At 35.1% G+C, this 26043-nt stretch overlaps 1 protein-coding gene across 7 annotated transcripts in view; it reads left to right on the forward strand.

Annotated features, from left to right (window-relative positions):
- The window catches only part of PPFIA2 (PTPRF interacting protein alpha 2), a 289947-nt gene that overhangs the window by 236085 nt on the left and 27819 nt on the right, over positions 1 to 26043 (forward strand). For 6 of the 7 annotated variants that reach the window (XM_071766115.1, XM_071766123.1, XM_071766133.1 and 3 more), the window contains 11 exons: positions 1976 to 2059; positions 2410 to 2541; positions 3334 to 3396; positions 4534 to 4625; positions 7857 to 7992; positions 8441 to 8661; positions 10923 to 11160; positions 13850 to 13879; positions 14770 to 14900; positions 15475 to 15629; positions 19282 to 19375. In XM_071766115.1, coding sequence (XP_071622216.1) covers positions 1976 to 2059; positions 2410 to 2541; positions 3334 to 3396; positions 4534 to 4625; positions 7857 to 7992; positions 8441 to 8661; positions 10923 to 11160; positions 13850 to 13879; positions 14770 to 14900; positions 15475 to 15629; positions 19282 to 19375 — 1376 coding nt within the window. Of the gene's footprint in view, positions 1 to 1456; positions 1544 to 1975; positions 2060 to 2409; positions 2542 to 3333; positions 3397 to 4533; positions 4626 to 7856; positions 7993 to 8440; positions 8662 to 10922; positions 11161 to 13849; positions 13880 to 14769; positions 14901 to 15474; positions 15630 to 19281; positions 19376 to 26043 lie in introns of all 7 variants that reach the window. The other variant, XM_071766166.1, reaches the window with a different exon arrangement.

Below are 26043 nucleotides of genomic sequence, written 5' to 3' on the forward strand. Positions count from 1 at the left end.
TACAACTGCTTTTATTAAATGAGCTTAATTACAAAGGGTATTGACTTTCCCTTAAAGTTTGCAATAACTTGAGTTTTGAGAATATACTTAGCTCAAAAGAATAGCAGTGACTGTCAAAGCTAAGCATTCTTTTATTTATACAAAGTAGGATTTTGTCATATGGATGTCTTTGTATAAAACCTTGCAGTTTATATTTATAAATCCCAAGATAACAGGCTTATTTTATGTCTGGTCTTTTGGCTTGATATATTATTGAGTTTCAGTTTTGAGTAATTTTAAGTTATGATGTATATCTGGAATTACTTTGGTGTCTGTTCCTAATTATTCTTATAAATCCTAGTCGATAGCAGCATGAAAAACAGCCTCACTAAAAAATATAGTCGTAAAATTAGTGTTTCTTGTACATTTTAAAGTTTGCTTGTCTGAAGATGGATGAAGATGGAGGTCAGGATGTCTTGTTGAGAGAGAGTAAATCTGACAGAGTGAAATAGCATTTGACAAGCGTGAGCTCAGAACAAACTCATCAGATGAGCTGTCTATATGCCTTATGCACATTCCTGTTTCCATAGTAACAAATCCAATATATCCATTTCCCTTTCTTTAAGGGCTTTTTTTTCTCATTTTGAATGATAACATAGGCTTGTTTGATATGACAATAGCATGAATATTCATGTTTTACAAAAAATTGCCTAATGAAGGTTGATTTCTGTCAGAAGTAGTAATGAATCTTTGGATGAATTACTCTTTCTATACTCAGTAATAACTTTTCATTCCTATTAATGAATTTTTATTTATAGGTTCTTCTTGCTTTTATCTGATGACCTTGACTTTCCAGGGAGATCCACCAGGGTGGATCCTTTCAAAGGGATGAAACTATATTGTTTATTTTAATGAAAGGGCTTATGTAGTGTATTCTATAATGGAATACTAAAGTTTGATCTTTAAATATTCTTCCTGTTTTCTAGAAAGTAGGGAATGTATCATAACATTGCACAGTTCTGTAACTGGCCTATCATTAATTTAGTATTTATGTATTGTTTTCATTCCTAGAAAATGATAGAAGATTTATAACAAACTTTTTGACATTGTCCTCGCATAGTCCTGTTCTGGTGTTTAGTTTACCATAATTCAAAAAAAAACCCCAAACATTAGATTAGACAGTATTGCTCTGAATCTACTCTGTAGTGTCATCAGCCAGCCATCACTAACCTTGAACTTCCATGTGTAGGTTGATAGCTTTTTTAGCATTCCATTATTTTGAGTTTCTCCACATCAACTGCATCATATTCACCAAATATCAGTGTAGTTTATTCCATGTAAAAATCTGTCAGTTAAAAGTATTTAAATTTTCAATCACACTTTTCTTTTAAGCATTCTGTGCTGTATTCTGTTCAGTGTCAGTGTCTTTAGTTCTGATTTTTCAATTTTGTCCCTCTCCTTTTCCTTGACTTGTTAGTCTGATCCAACCTCTTCTACCTCATCTGATGATTATCAATATGTTATGGAAGCTAAACTACAAGAAATGATCTCCATACGTAGGAAGGTAGTCCTACTGGACTTTACTTTCTATTGCTAAATAGAATCCATCTGATTTGTTTTAATTTCTTTAACTTTTTTTTTTTTTTTTTTTTTTTTTTAATTGATAATCAACCATCGTGCAGTTCAGTGCTTCAGGAGCTTACAATTTTACAATGGCAGGTTTGTGTTCAAACCATGCACAGTCTGCATGTTACATTTGGCTGATTTCATTGCTCATAAATAACTCCAATGTTTTGCTGATGCTTGGATGTAACAGGCCCTTGTAGCTGACACATTTCAAGCAATGCTGTTCAGCTGCCTGTTTAAATAAAGTTTATTTTTGGAAAACTAAGTTTGCAGTTAGTAGTAGCTTGCTTTATGTTTTATTTAAATCTTACTGAGATAAAATTTTACAAAGCCACTTAAATTACAGAAAGAGTCCTTCTATATTTTGCAGGCAGAAGAAAGACACGGAAACATTGAGGAAAGAATGAGACACTTAGAAGCTCAACTTGAAGAGAAGAATCAGGAACTTCAAAGAGTAGGTGTATTGCAGACAACTTCTGTACAATTTTCTCATTTTAACTTGTCAATATAACCCTACATTATGCACCTCAACACACAAGTCTATCAACTGGTAAATGTTTCATTTATAACAGTGATGGCAGCATCTTCCCACATTACTTATCATTGTTTACATCTAGTTGCAGATTTCAAAGATTATTGCTGATACAACAATGAATGTGTATTACTCAATAACTGTTAAAGTGATTCCTGTGGAATTTCTTTAGATAGCTGCAGTTACCGTATTTCATTTTACATTTTTTTAAATGAAACATGTCTGTACTGCTTAATTTTGAACCCTACCAATCAGTCTCTTCTATATTAAAGGCAAGGCAAAGAGAAAAAATGAATGAGGAGCACAACAAAAGGTTATCAGATACCGTAGACAGACTTTTGACAGAATCCAATGAGCGTCTGCAGCTACACTTAAAAGAGAGGATGGCAGCACTTGAAGAAAAGGTACGGTGCAAAGGGTAATGTAAAGTTGACCTTAATAAAGATTCTCCTGTGAGAAACATGGCTCTATGTTTGTCGGAATGGATGCATCATGCTGATTTGTATTACTGAATATTACCACAAATATGGTCTCACTTATACATTCAACAATTCAAGAGTGGACTCAAGAATCTTCTCAGAGGTACTGCAGACTGGATAAGCTGAATATTCTGAGTGCCTGTCCCTTATAGAATAAACATCTATCCCTGGACAGGGAACTCTATTTACAGTTTTTCTGTGGTGTGAGACACAATGGGCCTGTAAAATTCAAATCCCATGAGTATATATTCACCTTTCTTAATCCTTCCTTCTTCTACTTATTCACCTAAACTTTCATCTGAGGAGAATCTTTCAGTGTTTTTCAGAAAGACATTTGAGAATCTCTCAGAGGATGTACTTCTGTTTTTTATCACCGAAACAAAATGTTGTGGAAAGAATGAAATAGGTCTGGCAAAAGAACCTGGGAGAAATAGTTGTGTAAGAGCATGACAGTTTCTAATTTTTTTTTAAATATGCAGTTTTTACAGTTCTTTATAGGACATTGTCCTACATGTTTGGATTACTTCCAGTGTTTTATCTTTAACATGTACTCAAACTGAGGCATTCAAGGATTTTCTTTTTAAAGTCCAGTGGGAGACTCATTTGTTACTTAAGTTTCCTAACTTGTACATGGAAGTTACATGTATGTGGTGATATTTAACGAATCTCTAATTTCTTTCTGCTTTTTTTCTTTTCTTTTTTTTTCTTTCTTTCTAGAATGTTTTGATTCAAGAATCTGAAAGTTTCAGGAAAAATCTTGAAGAATCTTTACATGATAAGGTACTACAAACTACTGCATTTTTATCTGTTTTTCCTTAAAAGTTATGTATTTAGAAGTAATTATATGGTATATTAATTATCTAACCAGCATGCAAAATCTTCTCTGCATCAATGATAATTTCTTTAATCATCCAGATATCTTAACTTACCTCTGAGGGTCTCTAACAATTGTTCTGAGCTAAGTTCATGGTTGAGATCCTAGCCTCAGGAAGGCAAGACAAGAATTCATATTTATTTATTTAATTGCACTTAGATAAAGAAACTGTTGAAACAATTTTCGGCGTTGGCATAAAAGCAGATATTAATAATATCTAAATACCTGGTAAATTATATAAGCAGACTGACCACTGAATCACCTTTATAATTCTATTCAATGAAGAAATAGTGTAAAAATACTGTAAAAAGAATTACTGAATATGAAAGTAATTAAGCGCAGATCCCTTTCCTTCCTAGATTTTGAAAATCTCAATAATTTATACCTTTGGAACAGCAGGTTACTTCTTCATCCCATGTTTGCTCCTAATTTGTTTTAAAATTCTTAGACTGTCATTTGTGGAATTTGGGAATAGTGCTGCTTTTCCTAGTAGCTGCTGTCAATAGACATTTTGTTAGTTGGTTCCAGAAATCCATTTTTTGCATCCATCTGTCATTTTTTACCAGCAGCACCTCAGTTTCATCAGCACCCAGGAGCGAGCTTTAAAAATGCAGTCCATTAAAGCACCTAAAATGTGGTTGTCTCTAAGTCTATGTCTATTCATAAATAAAAAGCCCAGGACACAATGTCTAAAGGACAAATGTTGTGTTGCACACTGAACTATGCCCAGGCACAGAGAATACAGTTATTGCACAGATCAGTGCTGGTTCTTTTCCTGACCCTAGGTGTATAGGAAAAAAGTAAGTTTCAAATCCAAACCAATTTTGCCATCACTTCAAGACAGTGGAAGAACATTTGGAGTGCTATACAAGCTTGGTGCATGTCTTGCAATAATGAGAGTTAAATGAGTTCACTGCCTTCTCCTATTAGAGCTGGTACTACTTTCAGTTTATCTTGCTTGTTTAGTTTTACAAGAACAATATTGCATAAAATTAATATATTTTTTATCACAAGGAATTATATCTTACCATTCTTATTTCCAGGAAAGACTTGCTGAAGAAATTGAGAAACTGAGGTCCGAACTGGATCAAATGAAATTGAGGGCTGGTTCTTTAATTGAACCAACCCTGTCAAGGTAATATTTAATAACAAAAATTTCCACCCTTTGAGTTAAAATGGAACATAAATATAAGTGTCAGGCCTTTACAAGAGGTATTTTTTCTGACCACACATACAAGTACTCATGTATTTCTTTTAGCATGTATAATCCGTGCAATGATTATTACAGTTGTTTTTTATCTTTTTCATAGGAAAATGGGGCCTTATAGCAGTGAGGATAGACCTAAATATTACTGAGATTAATTTGAAAACACCTTCTTTAATGCTGAAGCTGATCAACATACCATATATGTGATATATTGATAGGCTATACCATATGAGCATATGATATGATCATATTTGATTGATTGTATCTAATAATAATTTTTATTAGGAAGAAATGACAGCTTTGCTTAGTATGTAGGACCAAGCCACAGCTCTTCAGCTAAAGATGAAGGCAGTATTCAAAGACACCTGACAATACCATAACAGGGCATTAAACATTGTGTCTTTTTGGCAGAAAAGCAGTATGGGAACCATAGTAAGATAGATATCCAAAAATTGCTACTAATAGCTGAAATTTATTTATAATGTTAGAAAGTCCTTCTTGCCTAGATTTATCCCTCAAAATAAAAAAAAATCACTTGAGTGATAAACGTGTGTCATGTCCTGTTTTCATAACAAGCAACATGTAATCTTTAAAAAGATGGCAGCCAAAGCTCATTTACGAAGACTAAATTCAGAGCACTCTAGTCCTCCGAATTTATTCTATTTGGAGAATTTTTTTGCTTGCATCAGGTATTGTTTGCATACTGTTTGCTCAGACATCACTTAGAACCTGGACAAGGTTTCTCCCTTGACCTTTTATTATCTCTTAGAATAATATTTTTCTGTACATGGAGAAGTGTAAATCACTGATATTCAGAATGTTATGCTTGTAGTTGTTCAAATTTGGTTCCTTTGGGAGTGTGTGACCACGGGCTCATACAACACTGGTTTTTGAGTGTGCTTGCAAGTACACAGACTGCTGACCTGCTGCAGCATCCAGTAGAGGTGTTTTTGGAGCAGTCATCCTTGGTAAGCAGCACCTCATGCTGATTAGCTCATATTCTGTAAATAAGAGCCTGATTAGCCCTGTCAAAGGGTTGTTTGACCTTGTTAAGCTGTCTAAATGTCTTGGGAACCCAGCAGGTTCCCCTAAACCAGTATATTTCCCCTTCCATGACCTCACCTCTCAATGCTGCCAGCCCCTTTGGGAATAGGGAGCTATGAGCCTTAAATACTCATTGTTCTGAGCCCTTCTGCAGTATTTGCAGGAGTTTGTTCTTTCAACAGAATGATGAAGCTGGTGAGTAGATAGGGATTAGATGCCAGAAACTAAAACCTGTACTGTTTCTGTTTTCCTGCCAATTTGCTGTGCAAGTGTCAAGTATTATCAATTAGCAGAGCAAAGCTGTGTTTCAACAAACACAGTACTAGCAAAAAACAAAAAAGTCACTGCCCTAAATGGCTTACAATATAACAGATGGAAGACATACAGACAAATTAAACAAATGAAACCCCAAAATATTATTATCCAGTGCTGTAGATGGAGGGCTTAGGACATCTGTAGCGTAGCTGCTCTCAAAAATTGGTATAATCAATATATAATTGCTATCTTATTGGTATAATCAAAAAAGTGTTTTTAGAGAATTTCCTAAAAGGTGAAATAATGGGAAGCACAGAGAAATAAATTATTGGTTGTTCAGAAAAGGACAAAAGTATGAGCTCAAATTCTAAACCATCATTCAGTATATGTGACATTTTTATAGATCTGATTCGATTACTATGGCACATACCTATGTTTCAGGAATTCTGGTACCTCTTGGTTCTAATTGTTTCCCTAAATTTAAAGAAATTTTATTTATTTATTTATTGTTTATATATTTTTTCTCAAACAAACTGGGTTAATACTTGAAATTCTTCCATTATTATTTTAGATTTGCCGCAGTACTTACACTTCTTCGTTACAGTTTGTCAATGTAGCTTGTAGTAGAGGCTTTCATGGGTTTTTTTATGGTTATACATAAGCAGGAACCAGAGTTGTAATATATTATCTTTCACTTTTAATTTATTAAAGTGAGGTCTGAAATCTGAGACCAGTGCTTCAGTCTTCCAAGTATGAGTATGTTTTAGTTGAAATTAAGTACTTCTCAAGGAAAAGTTAATCTCTATGTTTAGAAATAGACACAGAACTAGAGCTCAGGTGAACTGTCAGGCCCCAGTTCCCTCAGCCCCTCCTTTTAAGTCTTTCCCCCTAGTCCCTTCACAGCCTCGTTGCTCTCCTCTGGACCCATTCCAGCACCTCAGGGTCCTTCTTGAAGTGAGGGGCCCAGAACTGTACAGAGGACTCAAGGTGAGGCCTCACCAGTGCTGAGTACAGGGGCAGAATTACATCCCCAGTCCTGCTGATACAAGCCAGGATGCCACTGGCAGTTCGTGTCTTTTTATGTACAGATGGCTTACATGTTAAGAACTCAAAATTTTTCAGGTCTCCACTGCTGTGGTTAAATGCTCAAATGGTGCACAAAGCCTTTGCTCTTCTTACTCAGCTACAGACCCATGGGCAGCATTCTTGAATTGCACCATGAAGCAAACTTTTACTGCTGTAGCTTGACCAAGGACTGAAAAGCCAGGGACTGTGTTCTGTGACCAAGAAAAGATATGACAAATTCAGCATATGTATGTCTCACCACAATGTCCCAAGACTTCTAGGGTTACAGGCAGAATTGGAAGTTAAAACTCTGAAAAGTATTATCAAATAAACATGAACCATTCATAAGTGATGTTAGATATTGCAAGGCAGTTCGCTCACTTGTGAATATGTAGCATGCTTACAGTAACCTTTCAGATAGTCATTCAGGAAAGTAATGGAAGTAAAATATACAGGATAGTACATTCAGAAGCCAGCTATCTTAATTATCTTGTCCTGAAATCTGCTTGTTTTTCACATTATAATTTTAGACAATCACTTTTACTATGTAAGTTCTTCATTTTGAAATAGCAAAGGCTTTATTGTTCTTTTTTTCTTCCATTAATTTTCTTGTAATATAATTTCAGGTTTTCATTTTAAAATTCTATTTTGTGCATTGTTTCTGTAATTTGTTCTTACGCACAATAATTTACATTTTTTTTTAAAAAGCCATTTGTGTTCCTAGAGAGAAGGTAATTGGACTGTGCTTTATTAAACTACTACTGTCTCAGTTTACTTCTGTGGTTCTTTTTATAGACCTCACCTTGACACATCAGCAGAGCTGAGGTACTCTGTGGGCTCACTGGTTGATAGCCAGTCTGATTATCGGTCAACTAAAGTGATAAGGAGACCTAGAAGAGGCCGGATGGGTGTACGCAGAGATGAGCCAAAGGTGAATCCTGAATTTCTTCTCCTATTTTCTCTGAGAAGAGATTGCATTTCAGGCTCTTCAGCTTACACTTTGAGTATTTCCAGAAAACAAACAAAAACCAAACAACACATCAGAGAATCCCAAGCAGAACTAGGAGAGTGTTTTGTTATACATACTAAAGACGAGAATACTGTAGTACTAAAATGAAGGAAGACAAGGCTGAAGTTCAAGCATCAAAGTTCAAGCATATTTGACTGTCTGTCTTTTCTGGGCATACTTTTATGTAAATTTTCCTGAGAATTAATCTTACACAGTATTAGAAATTACTTGAAAAATCATCTGTAACACTGCAAGTATTAATCATGGAATCGTTTTAAATGTTAGTTGCTTTCCTTTCCAGTTTTATAGCATTTCAACTTTGCAGGTGTTTTCTGTGGAATAAGCCATGTATATCCTAATTCCTACTCAGGTAAAATCACTTGGGGATCACGAGTGGAATAGGACCCAGCAGATTGGCATTTTGAGCAGCCATCCATTTGAAAGTGACACTGAAATGTCTGACATTGATGACGATGATAGAGAAACACTTTTCAGTTCCATGGACCTTCTGTCACCAAGTGGCCATTCTGATGCCCAGACTCTGGCCATGATGCTTCAGGAGCAGCTAGATGCAATCAATAAAGAAATCAGGTACGTAGCCTGATTCTTAAAAATTAGAAAACCACTCGTACATTTAAACATCATTTAAACACTTTTCATGTGAGTGTATTAAGTGTGTGAAGATAACAATGGCATCTTCATTTCCTAAACACAGAAATTTCTTTCAAAATATGTTTCAAGTGCAGAACTGCTGTCCAATTGAAAAGAAATATGCCAGAAAAGGCTAACAAATTGCAGATTTGACAGATTCTTATTCATAATCCTCTTTTCAAGGTCCCTTTCACTGTTCTGCATGACTCCTATTACTAATGACCACATAACAGAAATGTTCAGTGCTCTTCGTGCTTTCTTTTCATAAATACTACTGTGTGGCATCTCTATAAGCCAGTTTTTGTTAGGTGTGGTTTTGATTTCCTATGGAGACATAGAATGTGATTTTTCATAACCCAAGTTGGGTTAAAGTTCTTGGAAACAGGTGATGAATTGGAGTGATAGAGAATCCAATGATTTATTTTAGTTGATTTTTAAAAACAAAAGCATATGTTAGGCTTAAACCATTCCTACATGTTCTTCAGAAAGGATAAATAAAAAATTTAGTGTATGAAAAAAATATCTTCTCATTAGTGACTGTTTCTCTAAAAGAAGATAGTGGAGATAACTAAATGTATAGTGACTTCATGGTACAGCTATAGACAGAAAGACTGTGGTTAGAAATATAATGAAAACCAGATTATCTTTTTCTAGATTTGAATTATTCTCTCAGCAAGCTAACTTCAAAGGCACAACTCCAATGGGGTGTATTGAAATTAAATGGCTTTTCTGTTCACAGGGGAGACTTTTTTAGTATAGATATGCAGCTTTTTATTTCCACTACTCCCAAAAATTTCTCCATTGAGATAGGATTACTCTGCTGTTATTACAGCTGCCAAGATAGAGAGTCAAAGATAGATTTTGCTGAGAGGGTAAATCTCCTTAAAGATCATATGTAAAAGAGGGAACCCTGTTGGTATTTTCTGTTAATAATAAGAAGTCAGCACTGTGACCACTTCAGAAAGTTGTAGATGCAAAAATGTGTTTTGAAAAGTACTAGCACTTTGACAGCTAAAAAGTAATTATGGATTACATTGAAGGTTTTCACAAGAAATTGTACCTGCAGATGATATAGTAGGATATTTTTTGTGCATTTCTCGATCACATCAATGTTTTACTTAACACAGGATCCTGTTTTAGACGTGAGGTACAGTTTTATCTCAAAAAGGAAGCGGGGGAGCACATTGAAAATATCCATTTTTTGCTGGAGGCCCATGGAGAGTTGTTTATTTCCCTTACTGAAAAGTTTATACTGAACTATAGGCTTTCATTACTACCACAAGCATTATTAAAGAACCACGTAACTAATTTTGCGTTCCTCAATATATTTCAGAAAAATTATTCTACAAGGATAGTCTTAAACTCTGTTCCATTTCACGTTGCCTTTATTGTTTGGGTTTTTTCTTCTTTTTTTATATTGACAAACACTATAAGGGTTTATCAAATTATTTGAGTTATAAAAAGAGATAAAAAATATTTTGCCTTGTTTTTGTGCTATTATAAAAGATGATTCAGAATTCAGATTACTGAAATGAAAAAGGAATTTGTAGGTTTCTGTTTACAATACATTATGGTTTCATTTATTGTGATTCCTTCATTTCACTTAGTAAAGAATGCTTCACAGTTTCAGCCTTCCCAAACTTCATATTCTCTCATTTAGCCTGGATCTTTCATATTTTTTCCTACTCTTCACAAAAAAAAAAAAAAAAAACCAAAAAAAAAAAAAAAAAACCAAAAAAAAAAAAAAAACCAAAAAAAAAAACAAAAACAAAAAAAAAACCAAACAAAAAAAAAGATTAATTCCATTAAGACTGGAGTCTGTGGTAAATCAGATTGTTAACTGCCCTTCACCTATACTGGCTCCTTTGCAAGGAACCAATCTACCTGATATGTTATTTTGGGAAATTTTGAAATTGGGAAATATGAAATTTTGAAATTTGGGAAATATGAAATTTTGGGAGTACTGGAAATAAAGTCTGGTTGTTGGGCAGATTCTTCAGCTTTTAAAGATAAAGGAATTCAGAAAAATAATTTTATCATTCTAGTGATTAAAAATACCATTTTCAATATTTTGGAGTTGATGAATGCTATTCGTATTTACTTCCTTTTTGCTTTGAATCTCATATGAAATTAAATGTTTTAGCTTTGCTTTTTGGTTTTGCAGAGACAAATGCAAACACGTTCTTCTTTTATTTAACAAGGTTAATCCAAGAAGAGAAAGAGTCAACAGAACTGCGTGCTGAAGAAATAGAGAACAGAGTAGCCAGTGTGAGCCTGGAAGGCTTAAATTTGGCCAGAGTCCACCAAGGTACATCCATCACGGGCTCAGTGACAGCATCATCACTTGCAAGCTCATCTCCTCCCAGTGGACACTCAACTCCTAAACTCACCCCACGCAGCCCAGCCAGGGAGATGGACAGAATGGGGGTTATGACGCTGGTAAGAAACTTCACGTTGCCAGTTTTAGGTGTGATGTTTCTAGTATTAAATACTTGATCTTGTCACTGTATGAATGCCTCATCTCTAATTCTTTATTTACCTCTTCATCATACACATAGTTAGCAAACTCCCTGTAATATGGATGGTTTCCTTTTTTTAGTTGTGTTTTTGTGCATTGCGTGATTCCCCAGGGACCTCTTGATCTGAAGATCAAGGGCCTTCAGGCAGCAGAATTAGTGAGAATCAGAACTGATCACTGGAATTACTCTAATCATTTTATGTGTAAGAAATATTAATTAATGAAAAGCTCTGAAATGATACAATCATTACACAGTATTCTGTGGGACTATTGGTGAGTATAAGTGTCCCGGAAATGTCTGGAAGACATTAAAACTTGCTATTACTTCATGTATATGATTATTTGGATCTAGCTGCATATTTAGTATACTCTGTTGTCTTTGCAGCATTGTGTATGTATTATTCATTCATCAAGCACTTAAGTGCTTTGTTTTCCAACAACATTTCATTGACATATTGCAGCATCTTACACGACACAAACAGATACAAAGTTGTCAAATTATCATGCAAAGGATTTCTAACATTCCTCTACCTTTGAAGTCCCATCCTGAAATAACTAGTTTGACTTGAAAAGGGACTTGCAAAAAATCAGATTTTGGTCCTAGTCAAAAATATTCAATGCAACAATATATACAATGAATATGCAAGTGTTTGCATATTCAAGGTGTAAAACTCATACTGATCAGAGTGAAGACAGAGGATGCAGTTGGTCAGTGTGGGCTGCAAAGCAGATTGGAGCCTGGGAGAATTCATCCCTTTAAGTACTAGGAGAGAACCAAAGCAGCCCACTCTGGTGATCTCCATGTACGGGGAGGAGAATAGGATATTTGTGACATCGTTCTTTATTTGCTATTTCTCTGATAATCTAAATGTCATCAATGTCCCCTTGTGGCTCATTCCTGGGAAGCAGCAGCACTGATTCCCTGTGGAGCCTCTTAGGAGAGGGGAAATGAGCTTTGATCTCACCAAAAACCAGAAATCAACTCTTCCTAGCCAAGAAGGTTGTTAAGAACAGCTGGGAGTGCAGCCTGGCTGTTCATTCTGCTCAGCTGGGAATAGGTACTTTTCTCTACCATTTGAGTAGAGAGTGAGTGAGTACCAGCTGAGTACTCACTTTTCCTGAGAACTGAAAGCTACTGGCATCCACCTCTACCTCTTCTAGCTTAGGATGATGTTTGCTGCCTTCCTGGAAACTGAGGACAATGCTTTCTTATTGCAATAGGAGGTCAGGCCTTGCAAACTACAGGCCTGATTCTTTGCTCTTCCTCTCTTCCCACTGCTGAACAGGAAAAATGAAAATGTTGATGGCACAGACCCTTGTGGAGGAGGTGGGTGTGCAGGCTGCTGTACTTGCAGCTACTTCCCCAAAGCAACACCTTCTCCAGTATGCAGTTTGGCTGCATTTCACTGGCCATTTAAACTGAGCAATCTGGCTCCATCCCCATGGCAGTAGTTAAACTGACCTTCCAGAAGAAACCTTCACTACCTGCTTGCTTTCACTTGGGTCAGTAGGGTCACCAGATTCAAGTACAAAATGACAGCATGGATTCTGCACTTCAGGTTGCCATGGCCTTGTTGGCATTCATCAAAAGTTCAGCGAGGGGTGTCCATATGAGTTGCAGCTGAACCCTTGACATACCATAAGCCATAGGCACAAGAGCCATAGATGCCACAGGCACAGTGCTCAGCAGCACAGCCCACAGCTTTGCTCGTCCTCACTAGCAAATGCAACAGCCATTTCAGGACACTTCTGCCATGCAGAAGTTGAATGCTACATATTTCCTTCTTCTTAGTGGCTGGGGACAGATACAACAGACTGCCAGCTGGGAAGAGCTGTGTAGAGACGTCATCTCTAGAGCCCAAACTGACAAATGATCCTGCAGGGGTTGGCTGGAGGAGCAATATTAGTTGAGTCTCTGTGGCCCAGGCCATGCAGTAAATAAATTCTGCAGAGTTTCTTCATCTTTGCTTGAATGAACCAGACCTCTGCCAAAAATGGAAATTAAAAGGGGGTTGATCAAGACATGTTATAGCAGCCTTCTACAGCCAAATAATGCTGCAGGGCAGAAGATAAGTGGATTTGTATCCATTTACTGAAAATGCTAGTCACATAAATATGGGATAACTGGAGACAAATACCCCCTTTTTAGCCCTGATATTTTTCGATGATATTTTGTGTTCATACTTGGTGAGTCAATCTCTACTCTAAATGGTACATTTCTAATACTAGATAAAACTATAAAAGGAAACCAAAAAGCAACATAATTTCTGCATTGGGAGTAGTGGAATAATTTATATGAAAATTCCAAAGATAATGAATTTTACTATAAGCTTTCATTGTCCTATTCTTTTCTAAGCTTAATAAAATTAAGGAAATAATAACTTTGGGAAAAAATAACTGCTTTCCCAGGATGCCATATTGGCCAGGGGTAATCATGTTACAGCACAAAGTGTACAATTAGTATATAATACAGACAGTATTAAATTAATGAAATCTCTGCTTCCCATTTCTGAATGTGAGAAGAATGAATGTGTGGCATTTTGTTATGCTCATATAAGAATTATTAATTATTCTTTTGTTCTTGCTGCTGCTTTTTGTTACCATTATAAGCCAAGCGACCTCAGGAAACATCGGAGAAAGGTAGGATTCTGTTTGGTTTTTTTTTTTACTTCTGGGAGAGTACAACAATCATTTTCCTCTGCTATTTCAACAACTGGCTTCCTTGACAGCCACTGCATCCCCTTCACTCACTTCTTAGTTCAATTCCTGAACATAATAATTTTAATTTAAAGGCTTGGAGGGATCACAGCTAAACCTCCAGTGGTATCTTGGATCCCCTCCAGCACAAACTTAGAATTAGGCATAGAATTAAAAATCAAGTGTGAACTTGGAAGAATAACTTTCAAATGTATTTTGGCCATTCTTCTTGCTAGAGGAAGCAGAGTGAGACTGGTTGAAATCTCCTGGAGTAACATGAAGTCATTTACAGACCTGGTATTGAATATGGCATTTATCCTTACTTGAAAGGAAATGGTATTTAAGATAAACTGTTATGTACTGTAACAAATTTCCTTCTTGTTCATGCTTATATTTTCAAGCATTCTGACCATTCTGTTGACAAGCTTATGGAGAGAGTGGGCCTGTTTATGTCCGTATTTACTTTCTCCCTTACTTCCCTGAAAAACTTGTTTTACATGAATAAACCTATTTAATGCAATAGGCCCACTCATGTTTAAGGTTATTTTCATGTTTAGAGCTTTACTGGATCAACATTTTTGGCATAAAAGGAATTAAATTTTTCCCCAAGTATAATATCTTTCTTATCAGATACATCCATGGAAAATTTAGACAATTACTCTTTTCCAGTAGTTTCTTTAATAGTTTCTTTCAAAATTAAGAATCCTCAAAATTTACTCAAAAAATTGCACTTGAATCCACACATGCTTCAGTTAACTTGACAGATTTGTGTAGCACATGTTGAAACTTTCTTGAAAAGTTAATCTGCTCTCAATGGAATGCTTGTTCCCCAGATTGCAGTGGTAGAAGAAGATGGGCATGAAGATAAAGCCACAATCAAATGTGAAACTTCTCCTCCTCCAACACCCAGAGCTATCAGAATGACTCATACCCTTCCATCTTCATACCACAATGATGCCAGAAGGTATGGAGTTTGTAACATAAATGGGTACTTTCCAATTCTACCATGCATTATCCTTTTCAAATTACATTTTTGTTCAAAATTTATTCCAAAATGACCTGATTTCTCCCTCTTTCTTCTTGGCAATGATTTCCCCTGCCATGAGAGAGAAAGCCTTACCCTTTGTTTCTTGCATGACTCTAAGACTGTTTATCAGTGCTAAAATACTTGATAGTTATTTTTGTTTTGAGATACAGTTTTGATGACCACTAGAAGTAGCAATACTGCAAATCCTAGGAAGAAAAGCAGCAGGCTGATCCTTCTATTTTTTGCCAGCTGCTCTTATCAAATTAAAAAATATTTATTTTCTGGGTTTTTTTTTAATAAAATCCAGTCAGCCTGATACTGAAAATGTGATCTTGTATTGCTTTACATGTTCCTAAATAATTTAAAGATTATATGATTGCTTCTTATGTTGGGTGATCATTACTAAAATACAGCCAATTAATGAGTCTGCAGATCTTCTCAGAAGAAAGTGAAAAATTACCTGCAAATTTTTACATGTAATCTTTTCTATTTCTTTATTATCATTTTCTAGTAGTTTGCCCACTTCATTGGAGCCAGAAAGCATTGGTCTTGGCAGTGTCAATAGCAGCCAGGACTCCCTGCACAAAGCTCCCAAGAAGAAAGGCATCAAGTCTTCAATCGGACGTTTGTTCGGTAAAAAAGAGAAGGCTCGACTTGGACAGCTCAGTAAGGAATTAGTGGTAACAAGCCACAGTCACCATTTCACAATCATTTTCCCATTTTTAATTTCACTACTTTTCAATTTCCCATTTGCTTGTTTTTCAATTTTGTCTGGCAGAACCTTCCCATTAAACTTCATTACTATCAGCAATTACACTTGTCCGGAGTTTGCTCTGGTTGTGACACAAATGAGAGGAGACTTTTGGCACAGATTACTGGGGTCATCCTCCTCACTGAACCTACTGATTCAACACTTTCTTGAATTAGGTGTATGCCCAGATGGGTAAATACATCCTTAGCTGTGGTCCATATTGCTAGGCTCTCTGATTAGTTAGATGAAGATTAGAATCTTGTCAATGATGCCATCAAATTGTTATAGGTGTGTCAGTGAAGCAGAAATACTGGCTCCAGTCGTGAAGACATCACACAGTCAAAATTTGTGGAGCACTAAATTTTTACTGCCCTGTTGACCACATAATACTTTAAAAAGAATGTTAAGAGTCTGCAGTAACTGTAAATGCTTAAGCAATATATAAATCTGGAATTAAAAAATTAAATCAATTTTGAAACATGTCCTTATCACAACTAGCAAACCAATCATTAAAATAGAAGAGAATAAAATCAGGTAATATTAAAGTCAAAGTATCAGAGTAAAATCAAATAAGTGAGTATTCACCATTTATACTCCAACTTCTCTCCTCTCTGTGGGAGCGTAGTGTTCTTGAAAAATAAACGTAATTTCTAATAACTAAATATAATTCTAATAACTAAAAACTAATTTTCTTACTAGAGGAAAAACGAAACTGATTTATTCAATCTTTTTCATAGTTTAATGTATTTCAAAATTTGTTATATGAGTCCCTCAGATATACCTGCTGTTACCATTTGCACCGATGGAGAGTTTTAGAAGTCCAGACTGCATTCTTAGTTCACATTTACTTTTCATAAAATCAGTTTTCTTAATATGGATGGATTATGCATAATAATGCATAATATTATGCATAATATTATTTCACAGTAACTCAGAAAATTAGATGACAAAGATGTTGTCTCAGGAGCAATGTAGTATGGCAATAGATTAATTTGTAATACTCAACATGATTAGTAAAACAGATGTATATCTGGCTGAAGCCTATTTGTAATTTCCAAAACTAGTTCATGACATTGCAAAAATATATTCATATATTGAAGATTTTGCATTTAAAAGACATTTGTGGCTTCTATTCTTTAGCTCAACAGCAAAGATTTCAGTGTCATGCACATTTTAATTAAGTAAACTGGGTTTTCATGTATAAATAAAATTAAAAATAATACTGGTAACTTACCAAAGAGTATGAGCAAAATATTTTTGGAAACTGAGATGACATTGAGCAGATGAATTACAGAGTAGTTTTTCTAATCTGTATTATTAAGATACAAAAAATAAAAAGATAAAAAAGAAACAAGTGGCAGTTTCCATTCAATGGCAGTAGTTTAAAGACAAAAACAAAATAATTAAAGAATAGCAGTCATGGCAGTACTCAAATCAGTTCCATGACAAATATGCTATCTGCACAGCTACATAATGAATAGTTCTGTTTATACTAAGATACTGTCACATGAAATACATGTCACATAAAATTAGATAGTCCTATCATCACTGCACTTCAGTATATTTGTATACTTTTCGTAACCTAAAATTACAATGAAAAATCAAGAATAGCATCTCATTTAATTCCTTGCTTACATTAAACATTCTAGTTTGATATAAATATACACCTCTTATACTTTTGCATTAAGAAAATACCTTCTCTTCAATAACACATCAAATACCGAAGACATAATAAGCAATTTTGAGCCTCAGAAACAGTAATTTCTTTTCTTATATGCATATTTAAACATGTACACAATTATGCTTAAAGGAGTACCTTACAAGTTCATGTCAATGCAAAGGATATTAGGAATCCCAGTGATATTATCCGTTGTAAGTGCACACAATACTTCTGTAACTAATTCTGTAATATCTCTAAGAGCACACAATATATATACACATATTTAAGAAACAATATTGAAGCCTTGGAAGTTTTATCACTAACTTCAATAGATCAAGGCCATCACCCCAAATGCTCTGCATTTGATGGAAAAATCTGATATTATTGGTTTTCACCTGCTAAACTGCTCAGAGTTTCATTATTTTGTAATTTCCTTCTTTTACCATCTCTGCTACACCCTCTGTGTTGTTTTCCAAAACCAAGTTCACTTCTTAAGAGATCTTTCTTAGAATCTAGATTTCTAGATTCTTTAAGATTTCTTCTAATTATCAGAAAAGGGGAAAATAATGTTGCAGGGAGCACAAATGATTTTTTATTTATTTATTTATTTATTTATGTGCCTGATTTTAAACTTAGCCTGTTCTCTCTGACTTGTGGAATACATATCTTTCTTACATATCTTTCCCATGATACATTTTAAATATTCTAGTCCCTAAAAACCTGAAAATATTACAGGGGTTTGCATACTGGTGTGTGCAAAGGTCAGCTTGTTAGGAAGCATTTATCGTGGCTGTCTGCAAGATCCTGACAGGACAGTCACTCAGTCCCAATGTGCCCCATGTTATTCAAAGAGCCAGATGTGTTTGTCCTATGGTGAAGTTCATTATGCCCAGAATACTTTCCAATCTGTGATAAACTCTCGTTGCACTGCACTCCTGCCATCTCTATCTAACATGTTGTGAGCTGATTTCTCAGAAAGGTGTGATTTAGTGGTACAATAATCGAAGGCTTACTCCAGAGTCAGCAAGAAGTATTTCATGAGAGAAGATACTCAGTAAAACTTTGAGACAGATGAAGCAAAACATGTGTTCTGCATTTGTGTCTAAAGGCATCATTCTCATCATGGGACTTGCAGAAGCAATGCCCTCTTGAACAGGGAAAAATTCTGATTAGCCAAGCAGGAATGTTAAAACCCCACTTGGTTTGAAAGGACATTGTAAAAACCAGTGAGCAGGTCCCTTCTGCTTTGAATCCAGGCAGCAATAAAAAACTCAGAGCATCTTTCCACTTCTGCACCAGGCAAGTCACAGTAATGGACACCAGATCATACAACACCAGTCACACTCTTAGTTAATATGATTTTATTTTGGTTGGGGAGTCCTGGCTTACTGCAAGCTTCCCTTGTCACTCTAGGCAAATTATTCAAGTTACCATGACTTCAGCAGGAATTAGGTGACTAAAAAGCCCCTCCAGGGAAATGTAGGAGGCTTTGTGCCTTCTCTGGCTTGGGAGTGTGCAGGTATAACCACATCAAAGACTCTAAGACTCTGAGAGCAAAATGGAGACTTGATTATTATGACACTAAGACATGTATTATGTCAATAATAATGATAGTGTTTAAGAAATCACTTTAATTTGTACATTTCCCAACTAAGATTAAAAAATGGTGATGACATTGTTTGCTTAAGACCAGGAGACTATAGGAGGCAAAGAAAAATAGGCAAAGATCTACTTTTTTCCATGTAGCCATTTCTTGCTAGAATTTACTGCTGTAGGTGATAATTGTTCTTGATGAACACCAGCTGGCATGGGTTAAGGAAACAAACATGTATGATGCTGGCAAGGGGGAAGAACTGTGAAAGAGCTATGGGAAAATATGGTGGGATTTATTTTGTTTTGCTTTCCAGGAGGTTACATGGAAACAGAGGCAGCAGCTCAGGAATCTCTGGGATTAGGCAAGCTTGGAACCCAGGCAGAAAAGGACCGAAGACTAAAGAAAAAGTGAGTACCTTGTTCATGTAACTTTGATTGGCTTAAACTTGATTCACATGTCAGTTCTTGTATTGGTTTTATGCAGTCATGTAATGAAAATCAAGACCACCTACTCTAGCAGTTACTTGGCAAATTTTTTTTCTGGTGTAAAACATTTTAAAGATGCCTATGAGATATAGGGGAGACTGTGAATTGTACAGTGTTGTTTCATCTGTGAAATTAACCAGAGACATTTTCTATTTCATGTTGCCATTAATTCTGAGCCTTCTGCATTCCATGCAATTCTTAAAAAATAACCAGGCCCTTAATGACTCACTACATAGATTTTTCAGAAGGAAAAAGAATTTTTTGCATTCCCTATTGAACACATGGCAATTTCTATCTATAGAAGTTAAAGGCTCCCCATAAGCCCTAGCATCTTCACTTTGTTTTTTGTTTGTCAGCCAATGGCAACTAGCTTTTCATTTGCATAAATTACTTAATAATTTAATACTGTCTTTGGTGCACCTCCTTGTAAAACCAGTACACTGACTAATAGTAGCTGTCAGGAGCTAAGGAGAACTATTAAAATAAAATTGCAAGCAAAAAAGTAACCTCTTGGCAGCACACAGTTCCAGTATAATTAGAGGGTGACATTCTCCAGTGACAGAAAAAATAGATGGTACTTTAAAATGAGTTTGCAAATTCATTCTATACACTAACAGGTTTATTTGTCAGCCATAACTGTTAATGTTAGTGGCATTATTTGCATTCTGAAAGCTTTTTCTTTTTTTTTTTTTTTTTTTTTTTTTTTTTTTTTTTTTTTTAATTTGCAGGGTTTTCGGGTTTCTCTTAGTCTTTTAGTTTTTCTTTGCAAAGTCTCAAAAGAATTTGCAACTTTGATCTGAAGAACCTGGGGATAGTGTTTCAGCTTCTCTTAATTTTTTTTCTCTTTAAATTTATGTATAGGTTTCTTTTATTCACTACTTTGATATAAAGCTTGGAATGAAATTATAACTTCAAATTTACACATCTATGTAATGCACAAATGTAAGTGTTCCATTTAAATCAGCCTCAACTTAGAAATTAAGGATCAAGAACCAATCATTGTGCTACCTGAAGAAGAACCAGTTTTTGAATTCAATTAAGAAACTCATAATAACATTCACAGAGATATTGCAGTTAATGAGTCTTTTTCTGGCATTTCTTATTTATACATTTTTATCCACTCTTTAGTCATGTAGAAAGATATGGATGTAAAGAGTACATTACTATGCTTTTTTACTAAATCAAGAATGCATCTTTGAGACCATCATTACCATTCAAAATGACTATAATTTAAATTTCAGCAGCCTATTTTTTTCAGTTCCTATTTATCTTCCAGCTCTGTGGATTGAAAGTACCACAGTGTTGATATCACTTTGAAGGGAAGAATATGTCTCTTTTGTTCACTTTCTCACATTTGTTCTTTAAACTGAGTAAGAGAAAATAACAGAACACTTGACACATAGTACTGCATATATGATGTGGCTATGTAATATAGCAGAGTGCCTACCAAGTTTTGTATCTGGAAATAGGTGTGCAGATAATTTGTTATACAAATTCTGTCTAATCTCACACAATTAGACTTTTCCACGCTTTCTGCTTTTCAAGTCTTTCCTTTTGTTTTCCTGTGTCTTTCCTTGGTTCTTTATTGATTAGATATGATCAAAATGTTCTCTTCAAGAAGGAAAGAAATTTTTCCTTTGTAACTGTGACTATTCATCTCATCTGGAATGAATGCTATTTACCCTAAGTATATGTTGTATACCTGTGTCATGACAATTGCATATCTTTTCTGGTTTCTTTAGGTTTTTCTTATTTTTCATAGCATCTCCCTTTGAAATAAGCTCAGCATACATTGCTAGTTTATATATAAAAACTATGCAGTTGTAGAGGAACTGCAATATGGGAAAAATGCAACATTTTGCCTTAGAGATAATTAGTTTCTACTTAGTGCTAGTAGTCATTTCAGTGCCAAACTACCAATTGGGTGTAAGAAAATGAGTATTTTCCTGCTAGAAATGCATTCATGTATTGGCGTGTCTTACCTTGGAAAGTATTAATTTGAAACAGTCCAGAAAGTCTTTTAAATGAAAAGTTTGTCTCAGTAGGTCACATTGCTTTTTGCAACACTTAATAATAACTTGCTCTGGAAGTAAATCCTTCAAATACATTCAGTAGCTGCAAGATTACTGATCTGGGTCATGCGAATGAGGATAGAATGCTGTGCAACATGAAGGATGATAGTAATGGTCATGAGGCCTTTATGAGGGGAATTAGGAGCAGTCTGAGAATCATTTGCTATCTTGTGATGAAGCAATAAGATTTAAGTCCAAGTAGTCAATTCTATTTTACTGATTAACAGAACCTACCCTACAAACCCTGCAGAGATGGTCAGCCCAGTCGCTGGAACAGACTGAGCAGAGCACTTCAGTTCATAAGGATTTCTATGACTATTTTAGATTAGGACATAAAGCCTCAGGAGAACTAGGCCCATTGAAAGGATAGACTAAAGCAAGGAAGCACTCCTTACTTTTACATTTCAGGTTTGAGAGAGCTTTCTTCATTCAGGCTTTGCCCTTACATTAGCAAAAAAAAACCCCAAATAGACAGTGATCCTGGGGCTCTTTTCTATAAAGCAGAAATTATACTGAACTTGTGTTTCTCTCTTACATACATAAGTCAAGTGAAATGGCTTTCAGCCCTCCTAACAGGTCAGTAAACTTCTCTTTCAGTTCAGTGGTAGTTCTACCACACCAGAGCTGGCAATTAGCTTTGAGTTAGTAAATGGCAATAGTACTGAAGTGATTACAAAAGGACAAATTCCTTTTAAAATATTATCCCTGGTATTTATTTCAGCTGAATTAATCTCTCAAGAAAAAAAAAATGCCTTAAAATGCTAAATTTCTAATTGTGCATTTTTAATGTGTTCATCTAAATTAGTAATTAAGTAAGGATGCCCCCACCCTGAGATGAAGCAGTGCAATGTTTCTCAGCTGCTGCAGCCCGTAGGTGCCAATGGTCAACCAGGTGTCCTGGCCACCCGCTCCCTGGGCAGCACCACTTCCATGGACCCTCCTTTGGCCTCATGGAATTACAAACACAGTGCAGCATATTCTAGTATCTTAGGGCTGTTTTCATGCATAGTATAGGTTACTGAATAACACATTTCACTCTGAAAAGTTAGCTGAAAGAATATGATAATTCTGGAAACCCATTCTCTCTGATGGTTGTGCTGCTTCTTGCTTTGAAGATGCTATTTAGATGTAGTATTTCTTTCAGTTTCACCTAACTACTTAGGCATCATTATAATGTAGTAAACAGTTTGGCTCAATGATATGCTAGAAATTTTTAGACCTAAAACAATACTATTCATCGTAATTTGTTTTTTATAGTAGACTTATAAGAAACAAGTCTTTCTCCTAAGGCATCAAAGAGAAATTAAGGCAGTTGTGTGAAATTTTTAAATTAGATACAGAATTTTCCTAAAATTATTTGCAAAGATGAAGTTAAGCTGGCTGATTCATCTCAAGACATTAAATATATGACAGCTGAAGTTAATATAAAAAGTGTTTGACCTACTATTTGTAAATTGAGCATGCAGCCATAGAAAACACAACAAAAAAAATATTGGCAGGAGTGTTTAAATCATTTAGGGTGTTATTCCATTGTTTGGTGAAAATAAGTTATGTTATGGTGTGAAAAAGAATAATACACTACATTTTTATTCTTTTTTCTATACAAAAGCTGTTAATATTTTGTATATAATGCCTTCTGCCTTTTGTCTGACTCAGAGCATGTTTTCCTAATGAGTAACTTCAAGAAAGCTCAAGAGTTTAGGACTAAAAATATTAATGGCACTAATACCCTCTTTGTCACCATTATTTTCCTTGGTGTCCCCTAGCAATCAAAAAATTTACAGTCTTCTAAATCATAAAAATTATTTGATTAAGGTGTAGTCTCCAGAAGGCACCCATCACCTAAATAAGGAATGGAGCTTTTCTCTTACTATTTCTTTTTCTAGTGATTAATCAGTCTCCCTGTGAAAAATGGTTACCTAATTTGTAGTTATCAGTTTTGTACTTCATTCCAGCTACTGTTTATCTGTGGCTGTGCATATATTATCCCAGCTGTGCATAAGATTGGCAGAAGTTGATCACTGTGTGTCCTGCAAGGCAATTCATACCTCAGCAAAAGGGCAGATTACAGTGTACCCAGAATCAAATAAGCACCTTAAAAACATGTATCTCCACTGATCTCATATCAAGACAAGGCACCTAATAGAACCTATATAAATGCTTTACTGTCCTTTTTACTAAAATCCCATATGATTAATCCATTAGAAAAAGCTTCAACAATGACCTCAGATAAACTTGAAATGTTATCAACAAATAGAACCATGTTTGTTTCCCTTTTTGCTCTACCTTTCCTAGAGAATAACTGTATTCTCATTGTCTACTCTTTTGCTTAGGAATGATATCAAATTATCCTTACCCAAAAGCCTCCTTGGTAGCAAAATACATCTACAGGGTCCTGCTTTGTCTTTCAAAGTACAATATAGCTCAGAGTGCCAGTAATATATATATATATATATATATATATATACACACACACACACACACAAACACATACACAAGAAAATCTGGTCTGCAACAATATGCAATGCTGCAGCAGGTAACTGCCTGAAGATGGAACCCTACTGAAGACAGACAAGACATATATGTCTATTTTGGGTTAGTATGGAAGGGTTGGTCACAAAAACTGATATTTCACAGGGTATGTTTATTTCATCCTGTCCAAGGCACACAAGGCTTGAGAGATTTTTAAGGTTTTCCTATATTGCCACATTGATGGATTTGACCTTGTGCATGCTGCTGGTACAGTCTGAGACTGGCCTGTGCTATCTGCTTCCTCAGCAATGCCAAACACTAATTATTGTCATGAAAAAGATTCACATGCAAGACAGCTAGCCTGGATCAGACTGACAGGATTCCAGCCCAGAAGGTGATAAATTCCACAATTTATTAATATGAGTATTTGAATGATAGTCTTCACTTACCTCATAGACAGTGAAATAACTGCATTGCATCATGGTGCTGTCCCATTAATCTGGCAGTGCTAGGATGAGTCAAGAGCAGAGCTTTAGCTTCACTTTTTTTCTTCAGTTTTGTTTGATTTGACACTGGGTTAGAATCTACTATTCAACATTCATGAAATCTAAGAAGAATTTAATGTCTGAAGTTTGTATTTCCCAAAGGAAATCAAAGTAAAACAGTTCTTTTCTATGAACCTGTTTTGTGGAGATTTGCTTCACAGGTACAGGTTTTTCTTGCCAGATAAATCCTCCTGCCTTCAGGTAAATTTCAGAAAAGCCTTGATATGCATCCACATGCTTACATACATGAATAAAGACTTGTAAAATCAAGACCTAAGTAATTCTCACACTTAAAATTATGGTATAAAAAGAAATTCTTAGTATTCATAGCCTTATAATTAACCTTGCAGAAAAAACTGCAAGCTGTTAAGTCTCAGCTGACTGCATCAATGTACATCTCGAACAGCAGTATCCTCCATATGAACAAAAGAGCACATTGTATGCACTGACTCATGTTCCTTCCTATCTAGAAAAAAAGCAGTGATAAATTGCTTTGCTAAATTTGACAAATTCCTAATAATGCTTCGGTTTTCACTTGTATCTATCCTTCAAAAATTGGGAGATAAATCTACTGTTTGTGACTTGTCTCTAATGTGATAATCCACATGGAAAAGAAAAGAAAACATTGGGGATTAGATTTGCTTGTAGAAAATATACATTTTAGATCCCTGTCTACAGGCTACTTGAAAAAAATGTATAAATAGATCTTTTTGTGGACTAAGTTTGAAACACTGTAGGATCCTTTAGTTGCTTTTGAAGCCAGTGCCCCTTTGATTAGGTTTTAAGTGTGCAACTGGAATTAGAATTTGACACATTCTGAAAAAATTAATACAATTGCATTAATTAAGGTCTTTTTCCATGTCATCCATCTAATGTCCCTGTATGCTTAATGCTTATTGAACACCATCATATCCTAAACTTACATGATTTATTTTTTTTCAGAAGATCTTAACAATACAATGCCTTTTCCCCCCAGTCTTTTATTTATTGAATCTTTAGGAAAAGTTTTGCATTTAATTTCTTCCCTTTCAACTTCAGCTATGAGAAATCACCTGATATTGTATAGTACCTTTCAGACTGATCCCTAGTTCTTCCTCCTTTTCCAGCAAACAATGCTATGATCACAGTCAAAGCTTTTGCAATGTTAAAAATTTACCTTGCTATTATGTTAGACACTTTGAGGTTTTTAGCATTACAAATGTAAGGATATATGGGTATTTATCTTGCAGAAGGCTACTAAAATTTACACAGGTTATTCTGAGGATGAAAAAATTGGTACAACCTATCTTATTCTATATCTAACTTGGTTATTTTTAATATTTTTTAATAATATTTTTATCTTCTGCAGTTTTTTCATTCTTTTCCTTATAAAAGAATATTTTTACCAACAGCTTGCAAGTTTTTAATGAAACAAAACCAGAACAAAGTCCCAGTCCCTGTCTTATCTACACATATAAGCCTATTGTCTATTGTAATTTGGGATTTCTAGGCATTTTCCTCA

Source organism: Heliangelus exortis, chromosome 1 (assembly GCF_036169615.1).
Source record: "Heliangelus exortis chromosome 1, bHelExo1.hap1, whole genome shotgun sequence".
In the NCBI taxonomy this organism is placed as follows: domain Eukaryota; kingdom Metazoa; phylum Chordata; class Aves; order Apodiformes; family Trochilidae; genus Heliangelus; species Heliangelus exortis.